The 18,462-nt window shown below is 41.5% G+C and overlaps 1 protein-coding gene across 1 annotated transcript in view; it reads left to right on the top strand.

The window, feature by feature from the left end:
• RPS6KA5 (ribosomal protein S6 kinase A5) overlaps positions 1-18,462 on the top strand; it is a 1,659,077-nt gene that overhangs the window by 1,488,087 nt on the left and 152,528 nt on the right. The window contains 1 exon segment of the mRNA XM_044073623.1: positions 6,074-6,237. Coding sequence (XP_043929558.1) covers positions 6,074-6,237 — 164 coding nt within the window.

Below are 18,462 nucleotides of genomic sequence, written 5' to 3'. Positions count from 1 at the left end.
TTATCCACCAGTGATGTACTCCTCAAATAGAGCTATTTGCCTCCCCACTGAATAGACAACTTCCTCTGTTCTGTGCCAGAGTCCCAGGTTCTCTGGTTTGGAAGATGGATGCCCTTTCTTTTTCTTGAAAGGGGGTGTTTCTTTATGCCTTCCCTCCCCTCCTTCCTCTCATTCCAAATGTCATCTTCCAAATTCAACAGGATGCTACCAAAATCTTGTTGCTGACTCCCTTTTGGCCAAGACGACATTGGTTCCCTCTTCGTCTGCATTTAGCCAAGGGCATTCATAACAAGTTACCTCACGGGGTGGACCTACTCACACAAGAAAAGGGATCCCTCGCCCATCCCCACCTGTCCACTCTTCAACTGACATTGTAGATGATAGGATTTTGATTCCACATAGATGCCTTTTATCCGAGGATGTGCTTACGGTCCTGCAGGAAGCTAGTAATCCTATTCATCCAAATAGAAGAGGTTTTCTATTTGGTGTCTTTCTCGTAAGCTGGATCCACTTTCTGTGGATGTTCCTTTGGTTCTCTCTTATCTCTGTGAACTGCTTAGTGCTGGGTTGGCTTATTCTTCTGTTAAGACCCACTTGTCAGCCATCTCTGCTTGTCTGCCTTTATCACCACCTTTAGCTTCTAGATTTGAAGATAAACAATTCCTTAAAGGCATCCTTCATATTAGGCCTCCCAGGAAGCCTGTTCCTCCTCCGTGGGATCTTAATTTTGTTTTAGAAAAATGGACCCAGGCTACTTTTGAGCCTGCAGCTTCAGCTTCCTTGCAACATTGCTCTTGGAAGACTGTACTTTCATTAGCCCATACTTCTGTCAGACTGGTGTTTGAGCTTCAGCCCCATATGGCTTGCCCTCCTTTTTTGGTATTTCACAAGGACAAGGTGCCCCTTCATTCTAATCCTTTTATGCCCAGGGTGGTGAATGAGTTGTCCCTTAATTTCATTTGCCCACTTTTTTTCCTTCTCCACAATCTGCCATTGAGAAGGTGCTGCAGAGGATGTGCATAGACAACTCAGATTTCACTTGGATAAGACTAAGACTTTTTGTAAATCTGATCAGCTGTTTGCTTCCTTTCATCCTAGGTCTTTATGGTTGGCTGTGTCCAAGCAAACTGTTTCTTCTTGGATTTCTAAAGACATTTACATTTATTTTTATTCCTTTCATGGTAAGAGCCTTCCTTCTTCCATTAAGGCTCATTCTACTAGAGATCTGGCTTCTTTTGATGCTTTTTTCAAGAGTTTGGATACTAACTCTATTCTTGAGGCAGCTACCTGGACTTCTGTGCATAGATTTACCAAGCACTACAAGTTGGATGGAATTTCCAGATCTAGAGCTGGTTTTGGTAGGGCCATCCTTCATGGTTTCCTAGAAGGCTGTGCTGGTCCTTCCTCCTCCCTGAGCTTTGGCACTCTCCCTGTTGTAATGAATACTACAGCAGTGAAATGGAAGAACATAGCACAGTTGTGTAAAATCTTACCATAACAGTAGATGCCCTTCTCTTCACTGCTGTAGTATTCATTCCCTCTTCCCTCCCCCTGATCCTGTTTCTCTTCTGGATGCACAGATTACCTCTCTGCTCCTTGGACTGGTGTTCTTACCGAGGCTTTCAGTTCTGAGGATGGTACGTCCAGATGTCACCTTTATGCCCTACTCTATGCGAGGAGTATACATGTGACGCATGGTGTACCTTAAAGTAACTTAAAGGCTTTATCATACTGGCCGGACATCGGACCGCCCTTTGCAGGGTATCCCTGTTGTAATGAATACTGCAACAGTGAAAAGAAGGACATCTACCATTATGGTAAGGTTTTACAAAACTGTACTTCAGTGAGACTGGACTTGTTAAATCTGGAAGAATAGTATCCTAATAAAAGGTGCTTGAAGTTCACTGTTTAGAACTGTCATAAGTAAAACAGGAGAAACTGTTTTATTTCACTGTCTATACCCTTCTTCTGGAATGAATTACCATGTGGAGTGAGAAATGCCAGTAGACTCTTCACTTTAATATTTGGACAATGTTTTGAAATATAGTAAGTGTATGTTTGAGGTAAGGGAAGCTGCATTACTCAGAGGTCTAATTTACAGGAATGCAGTATTAATGACCTGTAAATGCCAGGAGCCTAGACAGCAAAATCTCTCAATTTTGAGGCTTTATTTACCCTGGAAAAGACTTTAGCATTTATGCAGTTACAGTGACAGAACTCCCTGTATTCCAGGGTATAATGCCTGGCATGCATTCAAATCCACTGCCAAATGGGGGGAGTATATATATTTATTTGTAACCCTATTCTTTTGCCGTATTCTGCATGATGCAAATCTGGAACTGTTTGAAGTCCTAGTTACACTTTTTAAAGTTATTTATCATATTACAGCCAATTATATAATGCCGTTTATGAACCCTTCAGGGCATGAAGAATAGCTTAGTTAGAAAAGTTAACTATCCAGACAAATACCATTCTTATATGTGACTTCAGCTATCCACACGTAAACTGGCAAATGTACTACCAACAGTAGATTTGCCCAGAGATTTCAGAACTTTGTAAATGCCAGTGCACTTGACCAAATTGTCCCTTAGTCCATCAGAGGCATTATTCATCTTGATCTTATCATCGCAAGTGTTCCCCCAATTGTGTACCATCCTGATTATTAGTCCCTGATTAGCTTGATTGGACCATTTTGCTGTGAACTTCTCCCTGATGACCTTATTACGGGTGGCTGAGTAGATCTTTAGGGGCAGCTGATTATGTCTTCTCCCTGAAGACTTAATCAGCCACCCCCAAGAGTTTCTCAATATTCAAGAATTACTACAAAACCAATTACTTACTATGTACTATTGTTGCTGATAATCACATGGTACAGCTCCCCATAAAAATGTGTACAAGGTTGCTGCTTGTTCCTCATCAATCATTCAATCAAGTTTTCTCTTTCATACATTTATTGAGGCATATGTATCAGTCTGATGTAAATATATTAGCAAGTTTAAAACTAAACCCACATGGTTGCACTAACACATCAACAAACTGTGTAAGAAAAAGAAAAAACTCTTGGCCATCTGTAAAAGGAATTTAAAAATGGTGAGTGAGTGAGTCTCTCAGACTTAGCATTAAGGAACTGAGTGCAGACTATGAATTTAGGGTTGCATCTAATTTAAAAGACAAGCGTAATCTCTTCCTTAGGTGTATCAGGAACCTTAGATTTAACCAGCAATTCTGTATTGAATGGTACCTCCTTTTCTGACCCAAGGAAATGCTTATATTCTTGCAGACAAATAATCCTGTCCCAACTTCACCCCTTTCACCCTTCCATTTCCTCCCCCATTCCTCCTTACCCCTCCCATCCTGAAATCACTTTGGACAGAGTTCATTTGGCACTTTTCAAAATGAAAAATAACAGTTCTGTGGATCCTGACTGTTTCCTTGGATGTCCGCTTGGAAGTCTTAAATCCCATTTTGCAAAACATCTCCATCCACTCTTCAACTGATGTCCCTCCAATGATTACATCCTTAATGTTTGAAGAACAGTTGTTGTGGTGCCCTTGATTAGTGGTGGCCTCTCTACTGTCCTTAGAAATATAGGCCTGTTAGTATCATTAATATCGATTCTCGGCTGGAGCGCCTTCTGTGTGGAGTCTGCATGTCCTTCCCGCGGTCGAGTGGCATTCGAAAGGCATGCGTAGGGCGTGCCTTCGTTGAAGGTTAGGTGTCGAGCTGGCACCTTGACACTGTAAAAGTCTACTGCCAATCATTAGCGGACCGGAGTTCCGCTGTGGCGACCCCTAACCGGGAAAAGCTGAAAGAAGAAGTAGTATCATTAATATTTGCAAGGCTGTGACATGTACCATAACTGAATTAATAAATGGTGTAGGTGACCTTGTATCCCTGGATTAGCACCAGTTTGGCTGTATAAAAGTTAGCTTGTGCCTGCTCAGCCTTGTTGAATTTTTTGAAAGGGTTACTGAGGAAGTTAATGATGGGCATGCAGTCCATTATGCCTACCTAGGCTTTTGAGACCATCCTTCATACCGGAATTATTGATAAACTCTCCCTACTCAACATTAACCCATACTTAGCTCACAGGATAGGTTACTGGCTGGCTGTCAGAACCCATGCCATTAAGGTCAGAGCTGATTGCTGTAGACACAAAGCATCACCAGCAGTGTCCCACAGGGCTTTGTGCAGGGGCACCCCTCCTTTTTCATGTATACTTCACCAGTATGAACTCTGGTAATAATAGACTTCAGCTAAACAAGTTTGCTGAAGATTGCAAACTTAAGGTAGTTTTCAAATCCCATTCTGGTACTTAGATTCTCCAGCAAAGGCTAGATGAAGCAAATGCTTAGTGTGTTCATCATGGACTTGCCCTCAGTTCTAAGACGTGTGATATAGTTTCTGTTGGTAACTTTGCATTACTTCTGCTTATCTTATAAATAATCAGATACAGTCAAAGACTTGGTACTGTTGACCACCTTGTCTGTGTGGTGGTTAAAAGCTTCTCCTACCTTTCGCAAAGTATCTTTCATGGTATCTCCAAGAGGTCCAAAGAAGACATAGTACCACTTTATTCTTCCCTTATTAGGCCTAGTATTGCATATGTTGCTCGCTTTGGGATGTACTTTGCTAAGCACTCAAACCAGTTCGAGATTGCAATATTTCCTCAATATAAGGTCTCAGGAATCAGTACCTTTAGCTACTTTGATAGATTAAAAGCACTGTCCCATAACTCAGTGTCACATAACCTCCTGAGGGGGTGAGTTTTGGTTAGCTTACTGAAATCGAGCCAATGGTAAAGCAGTCACCCACTCTCAGGGCCTAAACTTATACTGTCACACCAACAATACTAACTGTCATGATCAGTACCTTAGCCCACATAGTCTCTGTTTCTGAATAGGTCACCGTTATGTAATAAGCAGAGTACTTCCATAACAACTTTTAAAACAGTGACTGGAGGAGCTTGTGATTCTCTTATCAATTTTAGGTGATGTGGCTGAGCTTCTCAGTGGTCTCCTTGGGCATATGGTTAGTAAGAACATATGAATCTGTGAAAAACGAAAAGAAAATGTGTGAAATAATATTTTATCAGTATACAATGAAATGATCAGCCAGCCAAAGCACATAGCAAAAATATTTGCAGAAAAAAATTTGTGCAAACTTCACAATTAGCAAACACATTTGCAGGACTAGATGCACCCCATCATATAACTACAGATGTGATAAGCTGCTACTCCAAATGAAATTTAAAAAAAAAATCAGTATTCAGTGAACCAGACAATGTACCTTTATACCCAGAATCAAGGCAAACCTAGTTAAGTCCTTATTGCTTGTGGCAAATTCATTGACTTATGATAGCAGGATGTAGTGCTACCAGCTAACAAAGGGATTGGTCATATCAATCCCAAACGGTTTTCGACCTGTCAGCCTGACCAGTATTCTGTCTAAAAATCATAGAGAGAGAGAGAGAGAGCGGTAATAGAATTAATGCAGAATTAAATAGTGGAAATCTTTCATTTAGGTACAGAATAACATTGGTTTGTTAAGGAGCTTGCCTTTTGAATTTTGCAACATTCTATGAAGTGGTAAAAGCAAGCACTTAATGCAGGGCTGACAGTGTATACATACATGTGTACACACAAAAAGTGAAAGTAGAAAAAATCAGCATGGGATTATGGAACTCAGGCTTCTTGAACGCCAGTAGGTCATTAGTGTAACAGTGAAACCTGCAAACCTAAGTAAGAAAATCAGAAACTGCAATAAGCATGTATTTTCCGTATTTTTACACAGCCATGGTTTCTCTGACTTAAATGTCTTATCAGTCAAATGTTGTATGTTGTAGATGTATAAAAATGAAATCACCATGTTCACAATCAGAAAAAAGATTTTGTAGAAAAAAGATTTTGTAGTTATTTAAATTTTTTTTTTACAAGCAAACAGAAAAAATTATACTTTATTTCATTAGTCTTTAATATGTACTGTTTTTATGTAGTAGTTTTAATTGCATGTGTTCGCTTCATCTACTTAAAACTTATAATACACTAGGAATATTACTGCTTTTTCCTGCCAGGACTTCTTACTGTGGATCCAAATAAAAGAATTAAAATGTCAAGCCTGAGATACAGTGAATGGCTGCAGGACAGCAGTCAACTTTCTTCCAATCCTTTGATGACTCCAGATGTACTGGATAGTTCAGGAGCTTCTGTACATACATACGTCAAAGCAACATTTCACGTAAGTTAATATGAAGCACAGATATATGTGTATTTGTGTAAATTATATCACTTCTGTCATGTCACAGTAGTACTGTGAGTGAGTTTGCTCTAAGTGTAGATGAGGCCTAGACGTTTCTGGAGTAATTTGCACAGGCATCTACTACACTAAGGCATTATTTTCTGTAATTATTTTTCATCCTCAGTATGGCTGAAATGGCATTCTTTCCATTGTTTATAGTGGGTCTACAGATGTGATAAAGGAAATATTTTTCATCAGCACTGATGGCGTCATCTGAGATGATCCATTTTAGGAAACTTGTTTTCCTTTTTCATAACAATGTAAAATTAAGACAGACATTCATCTGCAGGATTCTGTCCTACCATGTAACATTTTGAAAATTATTTCCAGACCAGCTAGGTAAACTGTGTACATCTGCACTGTGTAGTGACCATTTTTGCAAATACCTTGATCAGTCTGCACTAGAGCTGTTAAATGCAAAATGATTTTCTCTTAATTTTCACCCAAACTGTTTGCATGTGCAAAAGCTAACAGCATAAGTAGTTTGATAACCATTTCTAAAACAAATGTAATGAAAGTGATCTGATGGACTTTGTTCTGTATATAACGTAATTTAATCATATAAAACACTAATCCCCTTAGATTTACTTAAGTTGATTACAACATTGGTTTTCTGGTGCAGAGACATAGAGCCTTGACTGTGACGCAGGCAGCTGGATTCATTTATCAAAACTAGCACTGGAGGAGCCAGGCATGGAGGGAAGAGGAGTGAGGCTGCATGACCTGATCGTCTGTCATGGCAGGATAGGGAGGAGTGCTTGCACACAGCAGGGTATACTGGGTGTTGTGAACTCCTTGGTGGAAACTGAAGAGATTACTTCTTATACTTTGGGAGGAGGGACAAGTCTGTTTGGAGGGGCAGTACCCCTTATAAAAGCGAGAGTATGTCCTCCACAGTCAGCCCATTGCACTCACCTCTCTTGTGCTTTGCTAGGTCAGGGCACCAAAACAGGAAAAAAAAATGCCCCTCACAGCTGTCCGAATGATGGCTTGTCCCAGTCAGTTCTCACACTGATGATGGGGAATGAGTAGGCCAGTTGATCTAGTGGGTGTTATGATTGACAGACACTGAGAAAAAAAGATCCAAAAACAGATATGCATGTCAAATCACACAGGTCCGTTAATAATTGTATCTGATGTTGTCAATCTTCATTTATCCTTGACTGATGGGTTCAGTTCCGAATATTGGAAGTGACTCGGCCGTTAGTACAGCTCGCGATGACCAAAAACTCTTGAGCTTAAGTTCTTCCCACAATGCCTCTCTCTCAGTTACCTGAAATCTCGTTTGCCGCTTCCAGAGATGGATGCATTCAACAGAGCTCTTGAGTTAAGTCAGTTAACTCAGTTTATATTTCTCTATTCCTATTTGTCTCTATTTGATATCTGCCCTCTCCTTTTATTCAATACAATAATAGATTTGGAAAGTGGGTTTACGCTTCATCGACCTTTGCCTTACGGTCTTTGAATTACTTGGCATATTTTAACAGATTTCAAAGGGATCTAGTTAAAGAGGTATCCAATACCCCTGCAGGAGTTGCTTACCAGCTAGCTACTCTGGAGTCTGTGTCCAACTCACCCATGAGGCTCATTGCACATGAAGCCGATGGGCCCACTAGAGCAGCAAGTTGAGGCGTTGACATTAGGAGACACACTTGGATACATCTGTGTGATTTTGCGGAGCCATTTAAGTCTTCATTCGTCAGTGCTTCATTTGATGGATCATCTCTTTTTGGCCCAGAAGTTTGAGTGACATTATCCAGGTGTGAAAAAGATGGTAAGACCCTTTCTGATGTGGGCGTACGTTTTTCCACCCCACAAAGATCCTTTTCCAGGAATCAGAGGGTTGCTGGGAAAATGTGTCCAAAGAGCCTTTCCAAGACACATGTGGAAACAGTTCTCCCAGGGGCAGAGGGGAGAACTTCAGCAGAAGACGCCATTCATGCATGGCAGAGGTGGCTCACACAACCAGGGCTTCAGGGATTCTTTCACTGGTAAGCCCTACCAGCGCTCCTGAAAGGAGGCCCAATTGTCTTACTCTGGAGGGTGTGCTTAGCCTTGCACTTAAATGACTGGCTAGAAATTACTTCAGATTCTTTGGTGCAAAGAATTGTATCCAGAGGTTATATCATACCCTTTTCATGTTCCCCTCCAGACTAGAAAATCTATATTACACACATCAGAGAGAACCAGCATTTATGCAAATACAACTGCTAAGAAACAGTCTCACTCAAGAAGTCCCACCAGACCAGAGAGAATCCGTATTTTACACAAGATTGTGCCAATAAAGACACTGGACTGGAGATCAATTTTGGATCTCAGTTTTCTGAACAATTCTGGATGGTCACGGTTCAGTCCATTCTTCCATTCGTGGAGGACGATGGCTTGATGTGCTCCAGTGACCTTCAGGACACTTATTACCATATAAAAATGGACAAATGCTCCAGAAGGTTCCTCCACTTCCAGCTGAGAGGCAGTCATTACGAGTTCAGAGTTCTGCCCTTTGGCTTCATCACAGCCCTCAAGGTGCTCACCAAATGCATGGCAGTAATAGCAGCTCACTTGAGATTGTAAGGATTTCGAGTGTTTCTATATCTGGGCGACTGGCTCTTTACTGCTCTGATCAGGCATCTATTAATGGCAAGAGTCTATGCTCTCCAGATTTGTACAAACCTAGGAATTACTGTAAATTATGAAAAATCACAATTGACTCCAACTCCGAGTTTAGAGGTCATAGGAGCAATGCTCATTATGAAAACTTTCTTAGCTTCCCTTCTTCCTGCGAGGCTACAAAAAAATCAGAGAACAAGTTCAAAAGATATAACTCAACAAAAAAGTATCGTCTTGTCTAGTCCTACAAGCCCTAGGTTCAATGGCTGAGGTGATTACACTAGTTCCCTTGGGCAAGGTATCACATGAGAATTCTTCAGTGGCTACTTGCACCTCAGTGGTCAATACTTGTATCAGCCTTTATTGGATCAGATTTTGATCACCAATCTGTGCAGAAAGGATCTAGCTTGGTGGTTGCACTTGGAAGAGATTTTTCTGGGCCGTCACTTTGTCCCACCACAGCCCAAGGCCATAGTGAGCACGGACACCACCCAGATGGGGTGGGGGCATTGTCTGGGCCAGACAGTCCAAGGCACTTGGTCTCCTATGGAGGCCAGTTTGCATATCAACATTCTAGAGATGAGAGAAGTGCTTTTAGTGTTGCAAGCATTTCAGACTTCTATCCCTTTGGGAACGATTGTGATTCAAACATACAATATGTCAGCGGTTTGGTACATCAGCAAGCAGGGAGGAATCAAGTCTTACACCTTTGTCAAGAAGCACTCAGATTGTGGCAATGGGCGATTTCTTCCAACCGATTTCTGATAGCAACGCATATTCCAGGGAGCTCCAGTGTGATAGCAGACAAAATGAGCGTGTCTATTCTTTTGCCTCGAGAGTGGTCTGTCAATCCCAGTGTGACAAAAAGGATTTTTTGTCGATGGGGTCAGCCTTGTTGCGGCCTCTTTGTCTCACCTCTGAACAAGTGCAGCAACTACTTTGTCCTGATTCCCCCTCCAGTGGAGTCACAGAGGGATGGTCTTCTACACACTTGGACCCCAGGACTTCCATATGCCTTTCTTCTGATTCCCTTAATTCCAAAGTTCTTACAGAAGGCAATTTAGTTGAAGACCAAAGTAATCCTCATTGCTCCTTATTGTCCTCGACAGATATGGTTCCCCTTTCTTTGGCCTTATCTTTTACGAAAACCATGGACTCTAGACCCAGCTCCAGACTTTCTGTCCCATCCTGACTGTTTGACTCACCCAAATATTCTGAACAGCTTGGCTCCTCCAGTTCCATTAATTGCCAGGTGGATGAACCTTTCTTCCCCAGTACGTCATATTCTGTTAGCTTCCCATAAGCCATCCACCAGTAAACTCTACGCTAGCAAATGGACGAAATTCACCTTTTGGGCTTGAGAAAGGGACATTGATCCCCTTTTCAGATTCTACTGACAAAATGCTAGAATTTTTAGCTTTCCTTTTCAATGCAGGAGCTTCTCCCTCAACTATTAAAGTCCAGCTAGAAGCCATTTCCATAACTGTTTTGAGGAATATTCCTCAATTTCTCACAGACTTTGTAAGGCCTTTCTAAAAGAAACTCTTATTAAAACCTCCTTATAAGGATCCTACCCCACCTTGGGATCTTAATTTAGTCTTACAGGCGATTGTATAATCACCCTTTGAACCATCTGCTGTGATTTAAAATGTTTATCCTGGAAAACGTTATTTCTAGTGGCAATGACTTCTGCCAGAAGAATTTCAGAAATACAAACCTTATCTTGTAAACCCCTCTACCTCATTTTCCATAAAGATAGTCTCCTTAAGGACAAACCCTTCCTTTCTACCTAAGGTGGTGTCAGATACCAGTATAAATCAGACCATCAGTTTGCCAGTCTTCTTTCTCAACTTTTCAAATAAAGGTGAATGCTGTTTAGATAGTCATAGTTATATACTAGGCTAATGACCAGCAGGGCCTTTATAAGCCTAGCTCTGCAATTCAACCCAGTTGTGACCTTATGTATCATGGGCATTTACTAGGAAGTGACACATTAGTTAGGTTATGTGGGGAGGGGGGTAATGTTGGTTTGGCCATTACTGTCTGCCTTTGTCTGTCGGAGACATGGATGCCAGACCAAGGATGAATTTCCAATTTTCCATCCATTGGTCAAGGGTATGCTTAAATAGGCCTAGAGATGGACTCTGCTTCACATAAATGGGGAAGTCTGTTCCAGATCATGGGGATCCTCTGAGACACACATCTGTCTCATCAGAATATCTTAATACATGATGAGCAAAGATGTAATCCTTGGATCTAGTAGTTGTGATGCTTTTAATTTTTGCATATGTGCAAAAGGTCCATCAGAGCTGGATCTGAGGATGCCTTGTATGCCAGGCATAGATCGCCTCTCAGTAACCTGTAGGAGACAAGAGTATGAAGATAGGGCTTCAGGGTGATCTGTATAGGACAGTCCGTTTGTATCCTGGATTCTCCTGGTAGGGAACCTTTGTGGGCATTCCAGCTGTTGCATAAGTCTGACCAGGTACATGCTGAAAGGGGCATTATACTCAATGGTGGGACTGATAAGGGCCGAACAAAGTGGCACTGTGACTTCCTTGGACTTGGATGCCATGCCCTTACTTATAAGTTGGGAGACATAGAATGATTTACTTACTACATTGACCACTTGTTGGTTAAAGGTCAGATTATTGTCTGTATATGTTCCCAGAACTGTGACTACTGGGTCAACTCTTAAGGTTGTCTTATTGATGGAGTAATTAGCCTGGGTGACAGTTTTCCGAAAAGGCACTATAATGCATTTCTTGACATTGAGTTTTTGTCCCTGTCTTTGGCACCAGTCATTTGTCTGTGTTAGACACTCTTGTATGTGTCATGGGGGAAAATCTATGATGGCTTCCAGTTTGCAGTTCTCTGTGAACTTGGTCAGCCAAAGATCCTTGAGATTAGCCTTTACCTCTGAGAGAGAGATGCCAAATAGGAGCTGTGCAAGCATGAAGCCGTGAGGTACCCTGCTGGTGACAGGTCTCTTAGTAGAGATGTATCACCAGTCCTGACTTCCTGGGTCCTTTCTGTGACCCAGCTGACAATTTAGTGAATAATATAGGTGTTTATGCCCAATTTGGTGAGTTTGTCATGTGTACCTAAGTGGAGTATTATATCAAATGCCTTAGCCAGGCCCAGGTAGGCAGTATGCACCATTTTCTTGTCATCCATTACCTTAGTGACCTTAAAAGATACCTCAAAAATATTGTAAAGGGGTGGATTCTAGAAGCATTCTAATGGCTGCAAACTGGTTTGGATGTAGTCTCATTGGCAGCTAAATGATCTGTCTCATTTAGTATATCTCTCCCCATCTCGTTTTCAATATTTTATTATATGTTTACTCTTATAGGTAGATATCTGTCTCTATGAGCTCCTTTTAGATAGTTATTCTTGATCTTATCCTTACTTCAACTCATAGGAATCTTTCCTTGATGGCCATTTTATAAACAAAAATACTCCTTCTGTTGTCATTACAAGTTAATGTGATATTTTACAGATAAAATAGTTTGTGTGTTGTGTGGGACTGTTTTCCTCTTAGGGCTATGGGGAGTAAGAGGAAGAGTTTCAAAAAATGTTCCCAGTGCAACCATAAACTCCTCCCTCAGGATGTGCACAAACTTTGTGTTGTATCTTCTGGTAGTGGACTACTTTTGGCCAACTGCATGGTCTGCAAGGCCTTTTGTCAATGGGCATTAACACTAGATGTAACTGTTTATCAAAGGCTTTTTGTCCCTAGAATCAAAGGCAGATGATGAGCTCAATAGACGAGAGGAAGATATAAAGATGGATGAGGAGAAAACTAAAAACCAAAGACAAAGATTTTGTTTTCTAAAAAAGTATAAAATAGAAGAATCTTTTATTACCATACCTTTTAAAGTGTAGAGAACTGAGCAGTCTATTTCCATGACTCTGATCAAGTCTCCCACATTGGCTCAGATGGATTCAGAACCAATTATTATCCCAGACTGGTCTTCCAAGCATCTCACCAGTAGCACTTTTCCCAAAACAAAACTTTCTAGATAGCTTTCTCAGCCTCTTTTGCAGTCTTCCATCTGATCCATGACATCATTTAACAGTGCTTCAGAAATAGATTGGGACTGCATGATTAGGGCTATTATCAAAGTGGACATAGAAATTAGTGTCCCCCCCATTCTTTATGTTGAGTGTCAAATGGGTTGATCCCTCATCTCCCATTTCTAGTCCTTCCCCAGTCTGATTTTCGGATCCAGTAGTGTCAGATCTGACAACTTGCCTAGTGCCTGCATCCTCAGCATCAGTTGCCCCTTCATCCTTGGCTCTGAGGATTTTGGATCCAGTTCACTTGACTCCAAGACTCTTGGAGTCAGATAGATCTTCGAACCAACTTCTCCATGTCAGCACTTCTGCACTGTGTTTAAATCCATCTTGCATGGCTCTTTTCTCAGTGTCAGAGATGTAAGCCTTCAAGGCTGCAGCACCAATCAATTCCTCAGGTCCCTCTGCTGTGTTCAGTTTGAGGATCTCCTTGTCATTACCACCTCCTATTTCCTTGACAGTGATAGCTCCAATACTAGGGGGTTCCTCAGATCTAGCAAATGTAGGGTCGGCCTTCTAGGGTTTGGGGAGTATTATAGGTTCTCCTACCAGAACTAGCATGCAGGTGTCTTCATTGTCCACTGCAGGACACCCTTCTGTTCCCTTTCTTAACCTCCTCATGCTTCTCATAGTCAGAGCTGAAAAATGGCCTCAAGGTATGTACTCACTTGTAGGATCAGTTCTCTGAGGTCTCAGACGCATGCCCACTTGATGTTCCAAAGAAAGAGGGACTTGCAAGAGGAGGCACATTGACTTCACTGCAGAGTTGATCATTTCAGACATGAACTTGGATGTTTGAGAGGGCTTTCTCAAGTCCACTCTGGAAGACCTCTGTTTCACTGAAATTATAAAGCTTATGTAGCACCGGGGATCTTGACCCACAGACACAATACTTTCAGGATAAGGAAGTCTTCTTTGAGATGTATTACTCAGCACCTTCTTGGGTAATACTTCTGGTGGACATCCTTCTTGACTTGGCCACCAGGACAGCATGGCAGGCACTTGATGTGTCTAGTTGTCCTAGGAAATGAGATAAAGTACTCAGACCATCCAAGTGCAGATAGCTTAGGTCCAAGAATCCCTTTGTCAGTTTTGTTGTTGAGGCAGCATCCACCAAAACAGAGGTAACAGAGAGGATACAGCTACTGTCAATCCACCCAACCAGGAGTTTAGGTTGATGGGATGGATGAGGAAGCAGACTTGTGATTCAAGCAACTTTGCATCGTTCTTGGTCTTAAACTGCATCATCCATATGAACTGTTTTCAGGGAAAACTAGCCAAGCAAACACTAGCCTCTCTGAAAACATCACCCACTCTGATTCTAAGAAGCAGCTAGAGAGACCACCTTGTATACCATATTCAATATCACAAACCTCTTGATGTGATGTATATATGTAGCTGGTGGAGAAGCTAGAGAGACAGGTGCAAGTGCAGTAGTGAGACACCCAGCTTCTCCTTTACAACTTCATGGACAGCTTTAAAGCATCCTTTGCAAATGCCCCCCCCCCTCCCCATGATGGATCTTCCTTATTATGTCCATATGTTAGAGAAAATGCTGAAGTGCAAAGGGAATGGGTCCTGGGGCTCATTTGAATTAAACTCAAATAATAAAAACATTGTCGCTGTAGGACTTAAATTTCAGATCATATAAAGATCTTACACTGGAAACCAAAATGGGTTAAAATCCTTCTGGTTTAAGTTCCTGGTGTCAACCCTTTGAATCCACTTTCTGAAAGGGGCAACCATGACGGGGGGAGGGACCCCTTAGTGGATGGAGACAGATATTGAGGAAGTCTGCAAAACCAGAGATGTCTTGGGCTTTTCTGTAATTGACAGTGTAATCATATCTCAAGGGTTGCCTGATTGCTCCCCAATGGAAGCTGTTAGGGATAGCCTATCCCTCTAATCTCCCTGTGTAGATGACCATCACTCAGGACTCTTGGGTAAGAAGGATAATATTCAGAGGCTGTACAACTCCTCCCCGCCACCCGTACCACTTTGGCCGCTCCCAGTTGTGCCACCTCATCAGCAAGAAGCATCCAGAAGACAAGTTCTCTCTCTGCTAGACAAAAGAGCAATCTAAGAGGATTCGCTAGATCAAAGAGGGTCAGTTTCTTAACCCTAGGTTTGTTTTTGGTTATGAAGAAAAACAAGATCTTCAAGCCAATCTCAGCCCAAACTTGGTCAATGTGTAACAAAGATCCCCACCACCACCACCTTTAGAATAGTCACTGTGCAAGCAATTCTACCTTGTCTACAGGCAAATCAGTGGATGTGTTCGATAAACCTGCAGGTTGCTTATCTTCATATCAAAATAGCCAAGGCATCCAGAAGATACCTGTGCATCTGTCTGGGAGACGTTTACTTTCATTTCAGAGCCTTGCCCTTCAATCTCACCCCCCCCCCCCCCAGGTGTTCACCAAGTGCACGGCGGTGGTAACAGCTCACCTGAGGCTACTACAAGGTGTGCATGTATTTCCATACCTAGATGACTGGCTTCATGCTGCCACATTAAAAGCATCCCTGATCAAGGACAGAAACTACTTGCTTCAGCTCTTTCTGTACTTGAGCATCTTGGTAAATTAGATAAAATCAAATCTGTAGCAGTTTTGAGCTATTCAGGTCTTAGGATGCCACCTATATATAATTACATGCATTGTTTCTCTCCCTTCAGCGAGATTTCAGATTTTGAGACATTCAATTCAAAACCTCTTCAGTTTTCATCTTTCCCTCTTTCAGTGTAGTCTCATTTGAGAGTGTTTTTGAAAAGGGTGTTGCCTACAAGGCCTCTTAGAAAACAGGTTGCTGCTTCTCAAGATCTTAATTTTATCTTGTAAAAACTAACTCTTTGTCCAGCTGAACCAACTCATCAGGCTAACTTGAGGATCTTAACATGGAAAACAGTTTTACTTATTGCTCTGACATTTGCAAGAAGAGCTCTTGTGGTGGGTGAACCTTGTCATTCTCCCCAAAGATAGGGTTTCGTTAAGAGTTGTTCCTTCATTTATTCCTGAAGTGGTATCAGAGTTTACCTTAAGCCAAGCTATCCATCTCCTTGTCTTCTTTCCAGAACTGAAAGATGAGGAAGAAAGGATACTCCATATCCTGGATGTCCACAGACAACTCGTGTACTGTTTTGACAGAACAAATCTTTCAGAACTTCTGATACATTGCTCATTTCTTGTGAGGGCAAGAAGAAAGGACTGCCTTTGTCAAAGCAGACTGTTTGCAAATGGTTGTCTCATGTTATTACTTTTTGTTGTACCCGCTCTAGCACGGCCTTGGCTTCATCTGTGGCTTTTTGGAAAGTGTTGGGTTCTGGAAGTATTCTAGAAGTAGTCATACCTCTCAACCTTTTAGAACAAAAAATCTGGACAAAACCATAAATAAAAGTGGGACAAAGGCCCAAAAATAGGGACAATTTTTAAGTATTGCTCTTACAAACTTAGACAGTTGATAGAATAACCGGTTTTGCATTTGCATGAATTTTTTGAAAGGTATGAAGTCTGAAACTCAAATGTCTGTCATTATTTTCTAACTTTAATTTTTAATGATGTTCACAGACAATTACACTTTTATTTACATAGAACAAAAGACATAAGGAAATCTACCTTGTCTACTTTTCAAATATAAGACTTGGTAGAGCAGTGAACAATACCTTAGCCAGATGGCTTAAAGACTGTATTTCATTTATCTACCAAAGAAACAAAATTGATTTGCCTGCTCCTATAAAAGCTCATACTACAAGAGCTGTGGCTACTTCCACAGTTTTCCAATCTTCAGCTTCAGTGGAAGATATGTACAGCAGCAACCTGAGCTATTCCACACACCTTCATTACCCATTACAAATTAGGTTTGGTCTCCAGGGGAAGAGCCTCATTTGGTTCAGTAGTGCTCAGGAATATACTTCCCGTGAATCCTCCCATTGTCAAAGGTAGATGGGGGACTCTGTCACATCAGTCAAGGAGAAATGAAGATTGACAACATCAGATAACGAAGTTATGTACTCACCATAACATTCCATCTGTGTTGTCCATCTTCATTTATCCCTGACTCCCTTTTTACTAACTATTTATAAAAGGTTCCAGATATAGCCTTTATGAAAGTGTTATGTTTCTGTCATTCTGTTCTTCTGCAAACTCGAACTGAGGTAACTAGGAGAGAGGCATTGTGGTTAGGTGTTAAGCTGGAGAGTTTTTGGTCACCGCGAGCTGTAGTAACAGCCGAGTCAGTTCCAATATTCGGAAGCGAACCCATCAGTCAAGGATAAATGAAGATAGACAACACAGATGGAACTTTGCGGTGAGTACATAACTTCTTTTTAAATATTATATGACTGCAGTTTACAGCACATTGGATAAAGATGGATTTTTACAATATATCAATATGCCCTGCTGAAGGGTAGGATGTGGAGAGGTGGTGCACTTAGAGGAGGCAGTTGTGAGTCAGTTTTAAAGTTCCCATTCATGTCATCTTGGATGCTGCTAATATGACTTGAATAAACATTTATTGGAGCACAGTGAAAATATATCTTTGCCCCCCCCCCCCTTTCTTGAGGCACAGACATAGTGTTAGGAGAATAATATGGTATTATCACAGACGTCTAAGACAGACACCATAGCATGTGACTGAAGGAAAGTGTGGCACTAATATCATAGGTATTTGTAGTGGCAAACTTGGGGGGGGGGGGTCAAGTGAACAATGTTTGTCAGTAAAAGCTGGACTTCCTGTAGAAGATAGGCCTGACAAGAGAACAGTGACACAAGTCACACACCATCCCCTCACCCCTCCACCCCCACGAGCGAGTTCTATGGTGAAGAAGTATAAAACCATGACTGTGCTGCTGATGACCCAATTTCGATTACTGGAGCTAGCCTGATAAGATGGTAGTGAGCGACCATTACCAACGTACCTATCCTGGATGGAGGGATGTGATGCTGACTAGCTACATGACTGACAACTGGCAGGAACACTAGGTGTTACCCCAGTGGAGTGTGAGCATGTCAAAATCATGCCGAGTGCATTTGCAGGAAGGAGCAGAAGGTCTGCTGATATTCCTGGGCAGAAACAAATGGGCTCTAGGGTTGTCACTTTGCTGTAGAATGCTTTCCCCCTGTTTCATTATTACACATGGCCCTGCTGGGTTCACATAGAAGTACCATTAAGCAAGGTCATCCAGGAAGCTAAAAAATAAAAAAAATACCTTTCCACCCAGTACAAACACACCTTTAATAAATAAATAGGATTTAATTTGGAGTCTAAAGGCAAAGTAGTTCATCGAGACATGAAGGACCTTTAACAGATTTTAAAACCATTCTTTATTGAATGTAAGAGAGGAGAAATGCCTTCCGTTTGGGCAATAACCAAAGAACAGAAAAAAAAACAGAATCTTGATTGTATCTACAGTCTGTAGCCTTAAGATTAAGAAAATGCCTGTGAAAGGAATTTTGTAAGAGAGCTAGTTCTGAAGATTGAATT

The sequence above is a fragment of the Protopterus annectens genome, chromosome 6.part0 (genome assembly GCF_019279795.1).
Source record: "Protopterus annectens isolate FY-2018-M chromosome 6.part0, PAN1.0, whole genome shotgun sequence".
Lineage (NCBI taxonomy): Eukaryota > Metazoa > Chordata > Ceratodontiformes > Protopteridae > Protopterus > Protopterus annectens.
This window is presented reverse-complemented; position numbering and strand designations above follow the sequence as displayed.